We start from the raw sequence: 21,280 nt of genomic DNA, 5'->3' as shown, positions 1-21,280 counted from the left end.
AACAGATTTCAGAACAGATTCACACTGAGGAAAGCAGATTTCAGAGCACATTCTACATATGTGAAAATCTAGACACACATCTAAGTAAGCTTCCATGTGCATATGGATTTACAGCAGCTCTCCTGCCTCTCCCGACTTCTCTTTCTTGTTACTTCTTTGAGAGAAGTAGGGGCTGAGGTGTGTGCTCAGAACAAGCCTGCAGCTGAGAGCTGTGGTGTAAACAGCCTTACCCCATAACATCAGTGCACACCATTTCAGCTCTGGGCTATCCAAAACCCCCAGACCAGTCAGGATATGATAAGATTTTCTCAGATTCTGCTTTTCTTTTCCCAAAGAGAGTTAGCTATGTTTGGAAGCCATATCTTTATGCCAATAACAGATCCTACAAAAAGCGACCAGTGTCTGACCAAAGATGGGCCTAGTTCAACTGCTTGTCTCCTACAGTGGCCTGTACAGGAGACCGGGCAAACATTTACTAATCCTGGTTTTTTATCGCATCTCAGCAATCTGTTCCTTAGAAACTTGTAGGCCCCCTAAGGTAGAGGCTGGATTTCTTGAAGAGAACTGGTTTTGGCTACCCAGCCTCCTCAGATAAAGGAGCCCAGGTCTTTGTGGCATCCGTCAGAGGCTGCCCAAGAATCCCGTTCTCTGTTTCACATGAAACTCTTCCATTAGTTGTGTGGGGTTGAATTTTGGGGGAGCGGGTGGGGATAGTAGTATTTGCACACAGTTTGGAAGTGGCATGAATTAAAAATGTGTTAAGTTGTAAATAGAGGTGTTGACAATACGTTTGGCAATAACAGATGTACTTGACAGAAGGTGTGGGTAGCTGTTTAGTGCACAGGAGGAGAGTGTTCAGCCCCCCAGCTCTTCAGGAGTTTTATGAAATACTGTCAAAACCAATCCAGGTTTGAAAAGCACCTTCCTGACTTCATCCAGGAGATGTATATGCAGGAGAGTGTTTGCTGGTTTGAGTACTCCATCACTGAGCCACTCCTGTTACAATGCACATCTGCTGAGAACGGGACAGTGCTGTGTGACGCTGGGGGTTTTGTTTGCTGTTTGTCACAGGATGCACCTAAAGCCGTGTTCAACCAGTCTATTCTTGTAACTGATGAGTGCAATGTCAGAGACATCATCTTGCTGCTTGTTGGCCACTTCTGCTAGCGCTTCTGAGAGCCTCCCAACCATATGTGCACTCCTGCACGCATTGCTTAAATTTTCCATATGCCACCTGACAAGCTTTCCAAGGCACTTTATACCACCTTGAAATAACTCCCACTTCTCTTAACGAAATGTGTCATCTGGGAATGTTTTGCCCTTCAGAATATTTCACAAAGGCTTCAGACCTTCTCATGAGATGAGCAGTGCCTTTCCTGAAAGATTTGGATTTTCAGGTTTCTATAGTATACAGTGAGTAGTCTGCCACAATCACAAGCCAACAATATCTTCTAGTCATTTTGGCCCCTTTGATCTTCTGGCACTTTTTCCATGCTATATTTTCAGCATTGTTGTCTCCATTGGTAACTACAGAAGCAAAAAAGTCTCTCAGAAGGGACTATGTGGTATTTAACTTGGGCGCTATATTGGTTTCCTTTTTTTGTTGTTGTGACTCTAGGAAGTCTATCTCAGCAGGTAAAATTGACGTGGTCCTTTCCATCTGATTCCCAAGCCTCTGGACAGTTCACCATGGTTCACTTATGTGATATTGTAGCCAGAGAAATTGGTATTTAATCACCATTTCAACTTAATTTTGAAATCTGTGCACAGTGCAGACCCTGTGCAATTTTCCCTACTAGATCCAGGGCTTCATCCAAACATCACCAGCACAAGTGTAGATCTCAGTTTTTAACCCAGGAAAATATCAGAACTGAGTAGCACGACAAAAACACCCACTTCAGAAACTTGCTGATATTTCTAAATATGTTGGTTCTTTTTCCTTTCTTCTTTCATTCTGTGATTGGTCTTATAGCTGAGGAAAACTGCAATGTACACTTTCATTTGGAGCTCTTTACATAAGTTACCTTCTAAAAAATAACCTGACCCCAACCTTTCATTTCCTGAGACTAGCCATTTACATAGCTGTGCCATGTTGTGATATATTGAGAGTTTGAGTGTACAGTGTTGTGGGTTTGTATTGCAGGGGTGAAAAATCCAAGATCATGTTCTAAAGAATTTGTAATTAAGTGAGGTTTTTTGACTTTGCCTTAAAGTAATTCCATGCCACATTACAATTAAGAAATCAATACAATTAAAAATGCAAGTGTTCCCTACAGAATATAAGCAAATGAAATCAGTGCCCTTTTTCATTAAGGTGATTGTCATGATTAAGACAGATGCTGAAAGATCTTCTGCCTGGTGACAATTCCATAGAGGGTATTACAGTGGTTTTAGAGTACAGGTGAGAGATTTTTAAAGGTTAAAAATTAGATTAAAATTCCTGTTGCCTCCATATGGTGTATTAGCAGATGTCAAGAACCGTAACTTTCTACTGCTGACAAAATCTTTTGTGGTTTATAGGTGGATTTTTTTTCCTTGTATAAGCGAGTATGTTTATGGAAGTCCTTCAAAAAAATGCCAAAAAAGGAAGACCTGCTACCTGCAGAGTCTTTTTGAGTTTCTCTGCTTCACAGACCATGATAGTTGGAGTGCTGAAGCCAGGGTCCACACACCCTGCCTCGCTTCAGTAGTTTTCAATCCAAATGATGTCTGAATGTAAGCAACAGCAAAGCTTTTCTGCTAGACTGAACAGTGCTCATACATTTAGGAAAATACTTCTGCCATTTTTGTGGAGCTTTACTAAACGAGGCCAAATTATAGCTGTAGCAAGCAAAAATAAGCTTGATTTAAACTATTGAAATAATTGTGGTGTTTTTATAATTTCAGAAAGGTTTTAAAAATTCTACCCAGAAATAGTTAATTAAACAGGACTCCTATGATATTTAAACGGCAGTATTGTAACTGTTAGAAAAGAAGACTTTTAAGAGTTACATTGCTACATAATTAAAGTATTATGAAGTGCTCCAATTCACAAAATGCTTAGGTGCTTCATTACCTTTTTGCAGTCTGCTCATCCATTAAAATAGGAGAACTCTGAGACTTCATGAAAGGAGGCACATAAATGCATTCTTGAATCAGGGTTAAACTAGCAGCACTACCTACTATTCCATGGAAATTTAGTTTCTGACAAGCCTTGCAAAGTCTGAAAGATTTCATATCTATGCTGATAAACAATTTTCATTGAATAAATAGAGCAGCCTATGAATAAAAAAGAGCACATTTTTGGAAGAAAAAGGCATGACAGCAAATCTGCTCTTGTAGTATTTGTAGAAGCACTGAAAAACTTAGCAATGATTGAAGACCATCTTTCTGCATTGTGGATTTACATATGTTCTGAATATTGATATATCAAGCATGGATTTATTGGCAGGGAAGCAGTATTAAACATGTTTAAACAGTCTAGGCCCCATTATAACTGATGTGTGTAATCTGCAGTTCCATATCAGTTGACAAGGGGGCCGCTGCATGGATGTCCTTGGATCTTGCACCCCTGTTATATGAGTGCCTGTGAGGAAATAATCTGCTGCTGAATTAGATTATAGAAATATCCCCACCATAAAATAACCAGTTCTTGCCTAGAAGAGTCTATGGTTAGGAAGACAAATAGAGGCTTGGATCCTGGGGAGAAATGAAGCAACAGATAGAGTTTCTAATTCATATGTCTTCTTTTATGTTCTTGTGTCTTTTTTTGATTCAAAGTGGGTTGATTTTGTTGGCTCATTTGGCTTTGTTGGTTTGTTTTTTTTTTAATTTCATAAACAGTGCATATACCAATATTCCTTCTGCAAAGTTGTAGATCCAATCTATCTGATTCATCAAAGCACCTGTCCCTTAAACATTTTGTGGCAGCAGCTTGTACAGCCATGTTTCCGCAATTTCATATTAATACTTAGATTTCTCTGGAATATCATTAAGTAGTTAATGGAAAAACCACAACTTTTTTTAGGGCTGAGCTGAATTAGGAGAAACTTGTCCTTCCCTGCACCAAGACTGATGCTGAAATTGAGATAAGTGATTTACATTCCAAAAGGCTCATTAACCATCAGACTGCTATGGATTAAATTACTAATGGCATTCTGATGGTTGAATGCAACTTCCAGCAGATTTTTGGTAGCTAGCATTAAATCAATTTGAATTACAATGGGGAGTCACTAATACATATGTGTTTTTCAGCAAGACTGTAGCTATAGTGGCTGCCAGCTCTGTTTTTTCATTTTCACTAATGATTTAATGCTCATTCAAGATACTGTAACTCAAAGGACCAGATGGGATGCTATGTTCTGGCAGTTTATGCCAGAGTTTCAAACCTGAGATACCAAAACCTAAAAGCTTTAAGTCCTTGCCTTATTCCCTACATGTGACCCAACCAATCATGGCATTACAGCAGGAATTACAAAGTTTGATAAAACCAAGTTCACACATTTTAGGGCATTGCATCAACTTTTTCAGCTTATGAGATATCTAAAAAGAAAGGCATTAAGAAAAATCAATGTTACCTCCATTTTAGTTTTTTGTAATCAAAAATAAAAACAGTTTTCAAATTCCTAGATAATTCTCCTGTATTTCAGAACTTTTCCCAAAAACACAAAGAAAATAGCATTAATTAAGAAAACGGTTATTTTTGCAGCGGGGATCTTTATGAGAGGTGCCAAAACTCACGATTCTTGCAGTTGGAAACACTGTAAAGGATGGAGAAAGTTACTGTAAGTTTTCCATGCATTTATCAATTCCCTGGCCTGTCTTCCATCACTCTCAGCAGCTTTGCTGCACAACTTGATGTAACTCTCAGGACAAATTTCATGCAATACTCTTGCTTTTCTATCCCTCTGCTCCCCATGGCTCAGAGGAGCTAGATTCTCTTGTGGGAAACCTCCAAGCTGATTTGTGCCTGTCCTGCTATTCACCACTTTATATCTGACCTTCAAAAGTGCTGAGTGTTTACAGTCCTTGCTGGAATCAGTTGGAGCACCAGGAACACAGCAGCCTTAAAAACCAGACTGTACAGATCTTGATGGGGAGGTGCTGAAATGAAGATGCCTGAAGTGAAAGGCGACTGCTAAATACATTTAGCTCTAAAAGATTTGCTTTCTGCAAATGCAGGAAGTGATGTTAAAGACAAAATAAAATCTGCTAACTGGTGGAATTGTGAAGTCATCCTTACCATTGATAAAATAAAAGCAAAGGTAGAAGTCTGAAGTAGACAAAGAGGAGTAAAGACCGTAGGACTTGACCGAAATGAATAATTGATTAGTTGTACTATTTTCTTCCTGTTTTTCAATGCGTCTAGATGAAGAAAGGCATTCTCCTTGAACTACTTTCTTCTGAGTAAACAGGAGGATTCTCCTATCAAAAAATTACAGCAGGAATTTATTAAAAGGGGTAGTTCTTGATTTAAAACAAATTGGCCTTCCGGAGATGCAGAATGTTTGAAGACCCCTTCTGTCTCTACTGTATCTGGATATTGACGTGTTTTGGCATGGTTGGCATCTACTGCACTTGTTCCTCTCTATTTGAAGCTGAAGAGATCAGCATGTCTGTGGTAATTTTTTTTTCATACCAACATCTGTTTATTCTGCCAGAATGCAATAAGATAGAATGAACAATACTTCATCCTGGTTATATAATGGGAGTTTTCACTTTTCTCTAGCCTTTTTTTTCCTCTAGCCATGGTAGGTATTCACTTGTTCTTCTCCCCATTGCATGGCACATCACTCTGCTAGATCGCTAATGTGATCACTTCCACCTGGCAGAAACCAAGTCCTGCTTTGGTTTCTCAATGTGCAAGAAGAATGGGCTCCATGTTTTAGCCTGAAGTGCTATGTTGGGATGAGTCATTTAGTGCAGGATATTTATGTGTCTTTCAGGGCCATCACCTGGAGCTCCAAACACATGGCAGATTGATAGGGAATGGATTACAGGCTGGACTTCTTACACGTGTAGCTTGCAAGTTCGCTGTGTCCCATCAGTGATCAAACTGCCCAAGGGCTGTCTCATTGATACCTATGTGCAGACTACACTTTTACAGCAGTAGGATCAATGCAGACTGCACCCTGACATGCTACTCCTGGTTTCCACTGCATGGTTCAGCCAAAATCCCTGTTGCATTCAGTTGCTAAAGGGAGAGTTTTCTCTTGACTTTTGCAATCATTATGAGGTCCTGCGTCATATCACGGTGTATTTAACACCAGGGCTGTTTGGGTGGCAGCCTGATGATGGTTTTCAGAAAATTACACCCCAGAGATGGTACACACCTGAACCCACCTTTTCCTTGTGTAAATATAGCCCTAATAAGCTCAGCCTGCGGGCTGCACAAGGCTCTGAACAGAAACTGCTACCAAGAGCATCCTCCAGTCCAACCTTTACAGTTTTTGGGGTTGGACTGTTGATACAGAATAATAAGTGCATTGCTCTAAGTCTCATAGTTTGGAACAGAATGCAAGAGTGTGTTTTTCTCCCCAAACATCTACAACAACGTAGAAACAATTTTCTACAGTGCTCAAGGTCTAAAGACAAACTTTGTCAAGCATTATTTACATTTCTCATTTCCATATCAGAATGGAAATTGTTAATAGAAATTGCCATGATGCTCAGAGAAGGTATTGAAAAGTATTCTTATCAAAGGGAATTTTAGAGGAGATATGTGGGGAGCGGGTATGAATTTTTTTTTTTTTAATTATGGAAGCATTGGATAAATTGCCCAAATATACCAAACGAAAAAAGCATGCCTGGAATATATTAGCTATGCTGAAAGGCCAGTTTATAAAACGCCATATATTTTATGCAAAGAAAATTAACACATTTAACACTACAGATATATAATAGCAGTGCTGCTGATTTCCATTTCTTCTCATTTCCATTGTTTAGCAAGACATGAAAATGCATGTTTGAGTTTTGTTGACTTCAACATTACTGGTATCAGGAAAAGACCTCAAATACACAGAGAGAGAACTGAAATCCAATCAAAGCCTTCTGTGGCTTATTACAGTTTTATAGCCCCTAAAAGTGGAAGAGCCTCACTGCCAAATGTGGTAATTCTGTGAGTCAAGCTTAGCATTCTCTTGGGACAAGAATATACATGATCTTATTTAGCTGCATTAATTTTTGCTTTTTTTTTTTTTAGGAGGATAAAATTCAGGAGATTTTAGCCCAAATGGTTCTTGGTGATGCCTTTCATCCCTGACACTCATAGATTTTCAGTAGTGTCAGCAAAATCAAATTCTAGGACCCCCATGTATAAAGACCAAATGGCTTATGAATTACTCAGTAACTAATTAGGCACATTCCACTGCAGTGGTGTCCCAGAGCAGGAGGCAGGGGCAGGAAGCTCTGAGGGCTGTGGATAGCCTTGGACTGGACTGATTCCTTCTGAGCCACCAGGCAGTAACCCCAGGTGGGCTTTGCATGCAAGCTGTAGGAACTGGGATCCTCTTTCATGGTCTGAGCATGATGAACTGCTGGGGTATGCTGAGTGTTTTGTCTCTATTCTCACAGCCAGAGGAGCCTGGGCAGTGTTTTCATTTTGAAGCTGCTTTTTCTTCATGTCTCTGTGTCTGTCCCTAAAACCATCCTTACACAAGCCTCAGAAGGGAAGCCATGAGCTATACATGGACAAATCTCCATCAAAACCTGCCTTGCTACGAGGCTGCTTCTTCATAGCTACAGTCATAGCTCAATTTTAAAATCTACCAGGAGGACCAAATCCTGCTGGCACTGCTTATTTACTGGGGCCAGTATCATGTGCAGTTTCACAGGAAGTTCCTGGGAGTTCCATGGGGTTTGTCTGAAGGTTGCTTAGATCTGGCTGTTCTGTGATGTCTTTGTCCTAGGTTTCTTGTACATCTGTATTGACCGCCCTCCTAGTGTGCAGTGTCTTGCACAGGGTGTTGGCTGTTTCATCCTAAGTTAAAACCCCTGAATGCCTGGACTGAAAGATCTCATGGTGGGATACACACAAACCAAATCATGGTGAAGCATGTATAATTTACACCCATAAAACTGTACTTACAGTTCAGTTCAACTATCATGTAGAGCATGATAGTAGGGAACAGGAGTAGGTAGATACATGGATTACTTGCACTCAATGGAAGTACTGAAAGACTAACACTCGTCTTTTGTGATCAAATCTTGTTCTCACTTGTTGAAAAAAAGTCCACATTTAGCATCCCTGCTGTTTCCAAGAGGTGTACCAGGCTGGATTTGGTATGCTCTGAGCATTTGTACCTCTGCACAGCTATGCATATACCAGCCAATTTATAAATCACAGTGAATGTAAGAGGGACATATTGTGTATGTGTGCTGCACATATCTGATGTGTGTGGACATACTGTTTACAAATAACTCCTGGATAGTCATAACACTTTCCAGGAGGACCTGAAGCCGTTACAGGAAGCAGCTTTAGCTGCTTATTGCCTGTGGTGGATGTGTAGGCAAGTCAGATGTAGTAAAGAAGACCCCTGAATGTAGTGTATCCCAGACACCAGTCATTCTCAGGGAAGGGAAAACTGTGGTCATCTCAGATTGAGCTTATACATCTTTGTATAGCATGCATGAACATGAGGTTTGATTACAATATTCTTGTTTTTCAGAAACCATTTTGAATTAGATACTACCAGATACTTACAGCAACCTTAACTCACTGAGATCTTTGCAGTATCCACCAAACATGTCCCAAGTCAGGAGTCTGATAGGATGTTGTCTGTAGGACTGTAATACAATTCAGCTAAACTTGCTCTCTACTTCTAATTAATTCTGTACTATTCAATACTAGAATGTGTGCTTGTCAGTATAATCGGGAGAAGAACAATGTCCTACTCTATTTCCTGGATTTTGTGGTAGTTTACAGAAAGGCTTTCACTGATGATCTTGCATAGTAGATCAAGCAGTTGAGATGCCATGGCTTCAGCGAATGGTAACCCAGTTGAGAAACTTCAAAAGATCCATGCGTAAAAGAAAGAGTGAGAGTACTTTATCATGGACTTTAGTCACAACAAATCTGTTATGTTTCCAGGCTGTCATTCGAGCACATGGTCCAAATTCCCAAGTTGTTTGCAATGACTCAAGCTGGTTTAAATGGACCTTCTAAATTGTTACTTCTGGTATAGGAATTCAGGAAAAACTGGTAAAGCACCCTCTACCTTGTGTAATAGTACATTGACTTTCTGCTGCTAATGACTCCATGATATAATTGATTTAGCAGTTGAAATACAACATTAAAAACAAATTATTAAATCTTTAATTATGAGTGCTTCATTAGAAAATTAATTTTCTAATGCCTCTATCAATTGACATAATTCATTAACCCATCTGAGAATCTATATTAGTTATGCTTAGCTAACCTGGGTGTATGAGGCAGGAAATCTTTCTCAAGATAAATAAATTAACAAAATAAATTTTATAGTGAGTTAATTAAAGAGCAAATTACTGAAGCAGCATAGACTTCTTACGTAGTATAATGTAGCCCTACTGATACTCAGGAAGCAAAGATCATCCCATCACCTGATGTTTCTCTGTTCTAAATTTTGTGTAAATTCCTGAGATATTGTATAATGTTGGATTTCTCTCCTGATCAATCCTGTGCCACCATGAACAATTCTAAAGGTCTCTGTGCAGGCTTAAGTGCTGTTCAGCAAACGTCTGCCCTGCTGTTCCAATAGTCTGGCACTACAACATATTTGTCAATCTGCTAAATCTTTTGTCCTCCAGGACATCAGGAAAAGAAGAAACATGATTCTAAATGCTGTAGAAGCCTGGTGCCCTGGATGTGAGATTATGTGGCTGTGCTAAAAACTAGTTCTGGAAGTTAGTTTTGGAGTAATGAAAGGTGGAATTAGCAAATAAATGCTTTGCATCCTGGTTCGAGTAAGTTTGAATTAATTTCTTAGTAGTCTCATGATATAACAAAATCTAATTGTGTGAGTACAGTATTCTGTTAATGAGCTGAGAATTCCCAAGCAATGGCATTTGAAAAACTCAACCATCAGGTGCTTAGCAAATTTTAAATCATACTCCATTTTTTGCACTTATTGTAATACAGGTAAGGTCATCTGTTGTATTGTGAATGAAAATAATATTCAAACAATTTCATTTTACAGTAAAGAACTTAAAATTTAGCTTATCAGGAGACATTAAAATATTATCTGTAAGGGGAAAAGCAGCCAAGTATTTGACACATAAAAACTCTCCCTTCTTGAACAGAAATTATCAACAAAACTGTGTTTCTCCATAGAAACAGATTAAAAAAGAGCAATCAAATAACAACAAAATTGAAAGTGCTTCAGTGAAAACCTGTATTCCCATGGCTCACTTTCTAACCTGGGAGGGAAATTGTGAGAATATATGGCTGAAGAACTTCCAAATGGCTGCATAGTGCTCTGACTTCAGACTACTGCCAGGCACCAAACTGCTTGCTAGCAATTCATGGCAAGTTAGTAGTGGAGCAAAATGGTAAAATATGTGAGTATTTTTGTTACTATTGAAGGACCAGTTTTGTCCTCTACAGAAAGCCTGTGTCCTCAGTGGCATATAAATTAAGATTTGATTGAAGCTCTTAACATCAAATGAAAGTTGTGGAATAGTAAATGGCCATCATCATAGTCTTTGAATATCTGGGCTGTACCTGGGATATCAAGTAAAGAAAGGTCTAGCATTGAGGCTTCAGGGCTCAGCTTGGAGGTAGAATTCAAGAGTTTTCAGCAAAAAAAAAAATTATCTTCTTTCTTATGCCAGTGTAATCACATCTGAGTGAGTTATAGCACCTTATCATATGAGTTGATGCAGGTCATTATGCACTTGTGCTGTTTGCGAGCACTTGTTAAATATGCAAGGAGCACAGCACATGGGTTTCTCCTGCCACCGTGTGATTTCTGTTAGGTCCTTCTGTGTTGCTTGTGGCCAGGTCAGGATGTGTTGAGTACCTCAGTAGATGCACACTTTATCCCAAATATTCTATAGTTGTCAATTTTATATGATTGTTACGGCTCAGAAATCTTACAAGAATAAGATAAAGGGCTTTGGCATAATCATTGCTTGTCTCTATTAAATGACCTTGCAGGAGGTAATCTGGTGCAGGCAAGGGTGCAGCACTCATATTGCTACCTACTGCAAAACACAACTTGGTGCATGGCCATGGTCACTCTGGAAGGTGTGACCTCCAGAATATCAGCTCCTGCAGCTGCTGGTCTTGTGCAGAGGGAGTCAGGGAGTTTTCTGTGCTTCCTCACTAGGAGACTGTATGTGCACATGCTGAAGCTTTTTATAAAAGACTGTAAGAGAAACTAGTTATTTGGAAATGTAAGCCTAAACTTTTCAGTACCCAAGAGGGTATTGTGTTAGGTCACCTCTGAGTGATATCTCATAGCTAATTCTGAAGAAACCTTCATGGCTTAAGCAGGGATATGAAAAAAGGGCTCTCTGCTGAGGCATGAGCATTTCTCTCTACAGCCATAGTGAGGGCCAAAAGACTGAGACCCCTTAACCCCTGAGGGGACCCTACCCTGGAGGCTAAATCCATGAGATTAAATCCTTGTACTGCTTTGAAGGAGTTTCCACTGCCTGTCAAGAAGTTTCCCAAATCTATTATGCATACTTGATTTGACGTTCTCTCTTCAAACTTGTCCGTCTTATCTCTAGCAGGACTCAAAATGTTGCACAAAAAAATTCAGAATTACAAGTGCTCCCATGTTAAATGTAAGATAATGGAAAATATCTTATGGAAAAGACAGTGCTATCTCTCTACCTTATCACGGTCCTCTCACTTTTCAGTCCAGTTAATCATTGTTCATTGGAAAGACCTTAATTTATGCTACATTAATGATGTGCTCTAAAGAGACACTGTGCTTTTCTGGTTCACTGAGATGTTCTGCAACTGGCTTTTCAAAACTGGCTTGGATATTCACAGTGCAGCAGCTGCTGGATTGTTCTTTATAGCCCAAGGTCAATAGATGAGAAAAAGCTTCATGTTTTACAGTTTTTCCCCATGGAAGTTCTGCAGTTGGTCTCAGAGAAGTGGCAGCATTTATGTTTTTCTTCAGTTGAAATGTCAGGACTGTAGTTCTTTGTTATTCCACGCTTTATGTCAAATCTAAATTCACAAGAGGCAAATTAAAGTTGGCTCACATGTTTTCCCCAGCATCCCTGAGCCTGGATTGGCCAGACCACAAGTTCACCACCCCTCTGCCCATGGGCGCTTCCTGCTGTAGATCCGGCAGATGGAGCAGAGTCAGAGCAGTGCCGGCAGCTGAGCCGAGACTGAGAGAGCCCCAGAGGCCAGGCTGGGTCAGGGGTCAGTCCCTGATGTGTGTGTGTGTCACTGGTAGTCCAGCCCAGTTGCTGTGCTGCTGTCCTGGTGTCCCTTCCTGCCCTCACACACCCTGTGGTGGCACTGGTGTTGTTGGGGCTCGGCTGACATTCCCATGCCTCCAGTGCTATGGCAATGCATTCCTGTGTCAAGAAAATGAATGTGGCATTTTAAGGTGTTCTTAGTCAGGAAAGTTACAGTCATGTGGTGGGACATGGTTGCAATGTGTTTCTCTGGGAGAAGTAGTATTTTATAATGTATAGAGAACAGAATGCAGAGGGAGCCATGTGAAATAACCAGTGTCCTCATAGCTCAGATGGTCCCCAATGGTGTGAGGGAAGAAAGTTACTGTTTCTGGTCTAAATCAGAGCAGACAGAGTCTGCTGTCCAGGAGGAGCAGCTGGCTTATTTTCAAACCTTTCTAGGCAAAATTTTTGTAAAACCTCTGTTTAACCTGACTCAAGTTCATGTTTGCATACTCTTTCCCTGTAATGTGCCTGATCATCTCTTTACTTAAGGAACACAACAGCTATGACTCCCTGTGATGCAGCTGGAGTCCCAGTAGCCATGTTACCAGAAAAATAGTTAAAAATCCAAGGGAATTACATTAAAGTCCAACAAGATAAAAATTGTAATCTGTCTGCTTTCATAGCAGTCCATACAGTGACTAAAAATTATCACTCAGGACCAAAATATTTGTGTTTCATGACATTAAGCTGAGAAGAATTGGTGGTCTCTAACCCTCAGAACTATGTGAATGAAATGAAAGGGTTCCTTTCCAGAGGAGAGTAAACTAAAATCAGATAGCAAATTCAGTCAGGAACAGTGTAACTGTGCATTAATGCACTAGCAGAGCTCTTGCTTTTTTTCTCTTGTATTTGAGCTTTCCAAAAGGATAGTGAGTGGGAGGGATACCCATGCACCTTCCAGTATTTTTATGCAGCCTAAAAAGCTTAGGCCTACCAAGGAAATCACTGACAATAGCTGCACATGGTCTGAAAACTAAAGGGGTCTGTTGTAGCTTCCTCAGAGATCTCTTTTGTTCCAGAAAACCAGCAATTCCTTTGGCACAAGGGCTCTCAACCAATTTAGGTCCTGCTTTCATCATACTGGGGACAGAGCAGCACTGTTTCCAATCCCATGAAACTCCACATTTGCCTCCTTAAAAATGTCAACACAATTTGCCTGGCACTAGAATTAACCTGTACTGCCCCCATGGTTTTTCTGTGTTTTCTGGGTGTGAGAGCTTGGAGTTGCTCAGATGAGACTCTGAAACCTGCACAGGCTTCAAGTCTGACAGAGTTCAGTACCAGCCCTCAAGTGCTGGCACTGAGTGACTGTGCAGTCACTGTTGGAGCTATTGTGACTGCTGTTTATGAGTGAATGAGACAAACCACGTGCAAGTACATATCAACAATCTCATTCCTCTCTTCTTTTAAAAGCTATGAGCATGTAAGGAAACTCCATCCATGAACTTCTTACAGAATTTTTACATGGTGTATATAATAAATTATCTGCTTCCTGCTTCAGAGCAATGAGAAGTAACTGAGCAAGTAAAAGTAATCAAGCAGAGGCTGGTCAGTGGCTGTTAGCAGAGAAATGGGCTTTCTTAATGAAGAACTTTTCAATTAAGAAATTACAATCCTGGTTTTCCTGTACTTTCAGTTGTCTGGGCTGTTTCTAAATATTAGCTTTCCAGTGCTGGAAAGCAGGTCTTCATGGCTGTGACTTAGAGGTTTATAAGTTTTCTAATACATATATAGATACACTAATAAAAGAGATTAATTGCAAATAAGTTAAAGACCATTCACATTAAATGCTTCTCTTCAAGCCAGCCTGTGGCAAAAGGTTTCTGCTGGCATTGAGAAGATTTTGCTCAGCTCTGAACTCTATAGCCTGAAAAGAATTAAGGTTCTACTAATTTCTTTCCACTGTTTTCAATCATCTATTAAACTGAAAACAAGGGCAATAAATTATTTTGACCTTTGCAATAACTTATCATTTGTGGGAGAGAAACGTGGTGCTGTGAAATCACTGTGAATAATAAAAAAATATATTAATAACTTTCTCAGAAACCAGCAAGCAAAGTGTAAATTGCTTTCTGCTTGGTATCAAATTTTCATCTAAGGTACTGTATCATGGAAATTTTCAGACTTGTTAAGATTCAGATGACCTAAAAATAATGCTACCCCTTCACCTCTGTACTTTTTGTCATCTCAGCTGACAAATGTGATTTTACTAGATTTAATCAGCATTTTATAATGACTTCTACAGAAAATAGAGCCTGTTGGTTTTCCCTTGTTGGCCTCTAAAATGTATAAGGAGCAATGGGTCAATTCGTTGGACTAAGAAATTGCTGAAAATGTAACAACCATGAAAAATACATTCTGGTGGTACACACATTCTCTATTTAATGGAATTTTAATGTTTGTGGCTCTTCAACTAGGTTTTTACAGCAAACACTGAAGGAAATGCAGCGCCTGTATAAATTTTCAGACCATCATTTTGTAGAACAAAGATCTTCCTTAATTTTTGAGGCAGCTATACCATTTCATGAGCCTGATTAAAAATTTCCCCCCAAAACTGTCCTTTTGGTGAGAACACAGTGAGTTCTTCATGGCCTTAGGCTGCTCTTCACCTCAAAGATGCTGAGAAACAACTGGTGAAGATGTGTTTCTTTTGTCCTATTTGCATGTCTGCTAGAAATACAGTGGAGAGCAGATAGGTACCAATTATCTATGTCGGACATGGAATTCTCCACGTCACTGATCTGTGCTAAATACTCAAGCATGGATTCGAGGTGCAGAGCTTTGGGTCCTGTAGACAATTCCCCATTTTCCTGAATCCCAAGGACATAATGAGAAAGTTGTTTTTATGTTCACTTGAAAGCTCTAGATACCAGGTGACACTAAGCTTTTATGTAATCTTTGTAGGATGTATCTTCATCCTTGTTCATGCAATAGCTTAAACGTCATCTTATTTTGACAGAAGAAGGTAAAAAAATCCCCCTTGGGCTAGATATTTTCCCTTGGCTTCACTTCTCAGCTAATGGTGGAAAGTGGAGATCCTTGGTTGATACTTCAACCATTGAATTACTTCTTTGTCAGTGATTTTTCTTTCTAGGACAAAGACTGCTTCCTCAGAGAAGATACTGTGTTTATCACAGTTCTACAAAACTCACTGCTTTTCAGCAAATCACAGACAAAAGTTATGAACAGCATAAGAAGCCTGAATTTTAGTATTTGTTCATCTGTCCTTTGTGCCTTCTTTAATTTGATGCTGTCTGACTGCAAAGTTTTGCAATTCTTCAGCAGTGATGGTAGGGAAACAGACAAACATTTCTGACAACTGTCCATGCATGTCCACAGTGCAGAGAGAAAACAGCTTTCAAATTCAGCTTCCAACTCCCTACGAGTTTGACAAGAAGGCCCATTTTCTTTCCTATATTTTAATTCCTGCAGTTGAGATGGCACTTTGTACTGTGGATGCCAACTTTGGTGTTTGTATGTCATTCATAGTTCCCCAAGGGGAAGCTCACAGGGTGGCTGCATCCAGATGGGCCTGCCAAGTAATCCTGGCTACTCAGCAGGGTGCCACCTTCTGTGAAGTGACAAGGACCTAAAGAGATGAAGAGGGAAAGCAGTATGAGTCCATCCCAGGAGGTGAAGATGCAAGTCCTTTTCTCTGTTTAAATTGTCCTTGAAGGGAAAGTGCAGATGAAGCTGCACCATGAAGCAGATGTTCAGATCGTGGTGTCAGATGAACGCTGCTCTTTTTAAGGTCAGTTTTACCTCTTGACACAGCCCAAAGGTGCATGTAGCTGTCAATTGTTTCTTTTGAAAATTTGTTCTGCTTCAGTGAGTTGGAGAAATTTCTTGTTCTAGCTAAGTCCCAAAATAACAGATGGCTCATATGTCAGGCATCAGCAAATCCTGAAGTTGTGGGCATGACCCCTGTCCATGTCCTGTTGAAAAATCTGCCTCTTGTCAGGATTAGGGTTTTCTGTAACAAAACCAAAAGTGTAAGTTCCACTCACTTATAACATACTGGTTTTGGACTTTAAAGCTGACTTCCCCAAAAGTAATGGAGATTTAGTGTTCTTCATTATGTTTTGGAAAACATTTATGCTGAGAAATTGTAACTTCCTGAGTGTTCAGTTAATGAGGCTGAACAAAGCTAAACTGTGGAAATAAGTATTTGAGCCTTCATCATCCATATAAGTGAAAGTGATTTTGGGTGACAACAGGCTTAAGGGCACATGGCTTGAGGATGACATCTTGTCAGACTTCTATGAACCTGTATTTTGGGTCAACATGGAGGATGATATTTTGATATGGTGATATTTTGATTGAAATTAAACAGGTCCTGCAGGTATTAGGGTAACTTGGTAGTCAAAACCAGGTCAGGGGTTTTTGTCTTGTTTTGTTTTGTTTTTGTAAGTGTCTGCAGCCCCATAGATTATTAACTTTTTGATGGTTATCAGCATGAAACTGCACTTGGCAATAGTGTTTTCACCAGTTTTCATTAAGGTTTCACACTCATCCAGCATTTCTAAAGAGAGTGTTAAGGCTTTATGATTGACTATGAGAGCAAGAATACTGAAGAAAGAACAGCCTTTAAAAAGTGACAGGAATCAAATGGACGTTATACCTTTTGTTTATGCAACATCTCCTAACCAGGATGTTCCATGAGAGCTGAGGAATTTTTTGAGCTGTTCTGTTTGCCGCTGCTTCTTTATCATGAGTCACTCCAGCTGGTCCTCAGTGCTCAGTCCTGCTGCACAGTAATCAAAGCCAGGGAATGCAGCTGATGCTGAGGGCACTTCCCGACTATCTAGCCAAGGATGGGGTAACTGTGAAATATGCTGACAAAGCAGACTGGGGGCAAGGTGGACTAATAGGGGTTAGTTCTATAGCTGATGGCTGAGGGAGACACAAAGAATTTTTTATTGCTTGTTGAGCTGTTGGCATTGCTTCTTTTGATACAGATTTTTCTCATGTAATCCCATGCTCTGACATGCTGGCTTGATGTATCATCTCAATAATGTGAGAAGGCTGGGGAAATTCAGTGAAATGGCTATATTTCAGTACAGTGTCTGTCAAGGGAAGGATGTCAGTCAATCACAGGCTGGAAAAAGCAAACAATGTCTTATCTCTGTGTGAGACTGAAATTCTTAATGTCCCTGTGTGAAGACCTATGCCTCCATTTTCAGGCACTTTACTCCCTTGAGCAGCCACATATTTAACCTGTGTTGAGTGCAAGTGTAAATCTTGATGTATTTCACAGTGGAGAACCCTTTCCAGCAGAAAGGAAGAGAAGAGGTGAAACGGTAACAGAAACTTCAGTTGCTGCCTGAAATCTGCTGGACCAATGAAACAATTAAAATTATGCTATTGAATTAACAGTTTTTATACAAGGAATGAGTTTAGGAGAATGGAATTTAAATATTTTTATTATTGGGTCTGCTGAAGGACTAGTTCATGAGATGACCACTGTTCTGAATTGAATCAGATCACTTTTCACTTAGAAGAGGTCTCAGGAATGTCTCAGTGAACTAATCATTATCATTATCATCATTATCTGACGTAAGAAATATTTCTCCTTGTAGCAATAACAGTGATTTGGAGTCATACTGATTGCTAGTGGAGATAACAAAAAAATTTTGAGATAGACTAGTCTCTGAATGAAGGTGGCTGGAATCCTTTCTCACCTTATATTATTCTTATTATTCTCTGCATGACTGATGTCAAACCCATCATTTTCAGGTAGTCTGTGCAAATTTATTAAGAATGAATATGTAAGTAAGGTTGCTTTCTTTTTTCTGTGTGATGGTCTCATCCTGGCATAGTCAGAGCACATTGACACAGCTGTGTGAGGAGGCAGCAATGGTAACACTGGTTTGCATCTATTCCAAGAGTGGTAGCATCTGTTTGATGATTAGCTAAAGGATTTCGGCTGTCAGAGCTGTCAATCTGACACCTTTGATGAGCACTAAAATAAATCTGTTCTACCAGGAACTGTTCATTTCTTAACCTGCTTTTGATTTGCTTGACTCTTTGTGTCCTTGCTGATAACTACTAGAAAGGCTAATGCATTATAAACTCTGAAAAGCGAAGCAAGCGGCTGTCATTTTTTGCACAACAGATGTTCCTGATCAGGAATCAGACAAAGGATCTCATCACTCTTCCTCTGAGCAATTTAATTTGTCTGTTCCATGGCACACCAGCCACCTCCTATCTAGTCACTGATGTGACCAAGTCCTACTTCATTTCAGGATCAGTTCCTTTAATCTTACAGAATTATTAAGTTTTTTTCTGTGCCGGGGCAAAGAGAGTGGAAAAAAGGAAATTGCTTCATTGCTTATGTTGTCACCAACGATGCATCATAATGAAAAATAACAAACCCCTATTTCAAAAATAGATAGCCCAAGTACTACATTTTAAGAGAACTAGAAAGTAATCTTTGAGCACTATTTTTTTAAGAAATAGCAATATAGATTTAATGATGTTTCTTTAGAAGTTTAAGACTCAGAGGTAGGAATAAACAGTGTATAACCCATCAGATTGTTGTGATGCAACTTAGAAGGATGGAAAAAATTTATGTATTTTTTAAGAAAAGCTGTTGCTTTGGATCCAGTTCTCCACTCTCTAATCATGCAAATTATCTGAAATGAGTAATTACTGGCAGTGTTATACTCTTTCCCATTTAGTTTGATGAAACGGTATCACTCTGCTGCTGTTTTGTAGTGATGGATGGGTACTGCTGGAGATGTAAATTCTGTAGTTATTCTATGGTTTATTTCCCAGTTACTCTACTAAAGACTTGCTGGAAGGGAGAGGCAAGGGAAGGTGGTCTTGTGCTTGTGGTCAGCCCAGCACAGAAAGGGCAGCTGCTGCTGACAGTACCAACAGGACTGTCCATCAGCTGTCAGTCCTGATAAACGAGCAAAGTGTGTTTGAGGAATTCATGGCTGTCCATCACTGGTAGGAAGAGAAGCCACTCACGTGACCTCTTTTCGATGTGACAGGTTGACAGGACAGAAGTGATCCGAACCTGTATAAATCCCGTCTTCTCCAAGCTGTTCACAGTGGACTTCTATTTTGAAGAGGTGCAGCGATTGCGGTTTGAAGTCCATGACATCAGCAGCAATCACAATGGGCTGAAGGAAGCAGATTTCCTCGGTGGCATGGAGTGCACGCTTGGACAAGTAAGTGTCAGTGCCATTTTCCCCCTTGTTGCTCGTTTTTTTGTATATATATGAAATATATTCTTTGTTGAGTGACTGATGGGTGAGATTTGTGGCAAAATTCTTAATGGAATGGGATAATTGAGAACTTATGCTGGTTTGTTTTACTGCTGTAGTCAAGTCAGCCAGTGCTTACAGGAAATGGAAGATCAGTGATTGGCCTTGGACACTGGAAGTCCATGCTCATTGGGCATTGGAAAGTAGACTGATTTTGAAGAAATTTATTGTTCCTAACATTGTATGGGATTTAAAGCAAGTTCAAAGTCCAAGAAACACTTAGAACTATACTTTATTCACATAAGGTAGTGCCTGGTGATGTGGCAAATAGAGAGATAGGGTTGGATTCATCTCCCTGACTCTCAGTCATCTAAAAGTTAAGTGTCTAGACTAAGTTAGTCTTCTGATTTCCATCTTAAGTTCAGTGGAGAGAAACAGACAGTTCCAACCATTGATTCATTCTGCCTGAAACACCTTTCCTAGATTAGGATAAATTGTCTTCAGTAGATACCTGTCCTTCCTCATTTATTGTCAAGAGAGTCTAGACAGCTGGCTTACGGCAGATACTTAACTTTTTTGACTATTAAATTTAAGGGTGATGAGTCCTACCCACAAGATCAATATCTAGATGTCATCATAGCCAGCTCTGTGGTGAATTCCCATACTGCTGACTGTGGCACACTGCGGTGTTCCAGGCATAACTGTTTATTTCAGACTGGCAGACTTTTTGTCATGCAGGGTTTCATAGCACAGATTTCTGCTCTGTCCATAATGGCAATACTAAATTTCACTAAGCTGAGTGTAAATTTGCTCTCCATGCTGTGTGCCAAGAGCAGGAAGTGCTTTTGTTTAGATTTTCCTTTGCAGTGCTTCCACATAAGTTTGTATTATGAGCAGGACAGCGCATCATGGAAAATGCTACAAAGCTTTGGTTGCCTGTTTTCTCACCTTTTGTTGCTCCTCACTCAGCTCCCCCACACAGGAATCACTTTGATTTTCTTCCCACAGCTATTAGGCCAAATATGCTGGATGAAGAAAAGTCCTCTCAGCAAGATAAATAATATTAAATATATGCATTTATTAAATTGGAAGCTCAAAATAAAGATTTTGGTATTTAGGATATTTACAGTGCAGTGTTCCTTTTGACAGAATTCTTGTGGTCTTGATCAATAGAAATAAGCTATCCTATAACACCAAGGAGAATGGGAAAAAAAGCAAAATGTTATTATAATGTTCTTCTTGCTTAATTGGCTTGCAAAAGAAGGGGAAAAAATGTCACTGCTGCTGCCTGTAGCATAAATGTCTTTATAATGATTTGATGGCTATAAATAGCACACAGCTGGGTTGTTTGCAGTGTAATTTTAATGGTAACCAAGAAAAAATAACAGTGTGAATTTTGTTCACAATAATGTAGCTTGGAGGACTCTGATCTCATATTTAGTCTTTTTTGGTGGTGTTCCTTCCTCCCCCTTTTCTATTTTTTTGCCTTTATGGAATTTAAAAGTGATTTAGGAAATTCCAGAATAGTAATATTGGAATTGTCATCCAAGTTAAGCCTTTATGAAGACTGCAAAGTTGACAATCCTACAGCACAGGCTGTACACATGGAGCTTGTACTCTTGTTTAGCTGTATTGTGTAAAAGAAAAACATTCTTTTAATGATAATAGACCTGCGGCTTTTC

General features: G+C 39.6%; 1 protein-coding gene across 2 annotated transcripts in view; it reads left to right on the top strand.

Annotated features, from left to right (window-relative positions):
• Window positions 1-21,280, top strand: part of CPNE4 (copine 4) — a 225,596-nt gene that overhangs the window by 95,511 nt on the left and 108,805 nt on the right. For both annotated transcript variants that reach the window (XM_064416034.1, XM_064416045.1), the window contains one exon: window positions 19,383-19,562. In XM_064416034.1, the coding sequence (XP_064272104.1) occupies window positions 19,383-19,562 (180 nt within the window). The remainder of the gene's footprint in view (window positions 1-19,382; window positions 19,563-21,280) is intronic.

Source organism: Passer domesticus, chromosome 1 (assembly GCF_036417665.1).
Source record: "Passer domesticus isolate bPasDom1 chromosome 1, bPasDom1.hap1, whole genome shotgun sequence".
Classification (NCBI taxonomy): Eukaryota; Metazoa; Chordata; class Aves; order Passeriformes; family Passeridae; genus Passer; species Passer domesticus.
The sequence above is the reverse complement of the archived record's forward strand: the minus strand, read 5'-3'. Positions and strand labels throughout refer to the sequence as shown.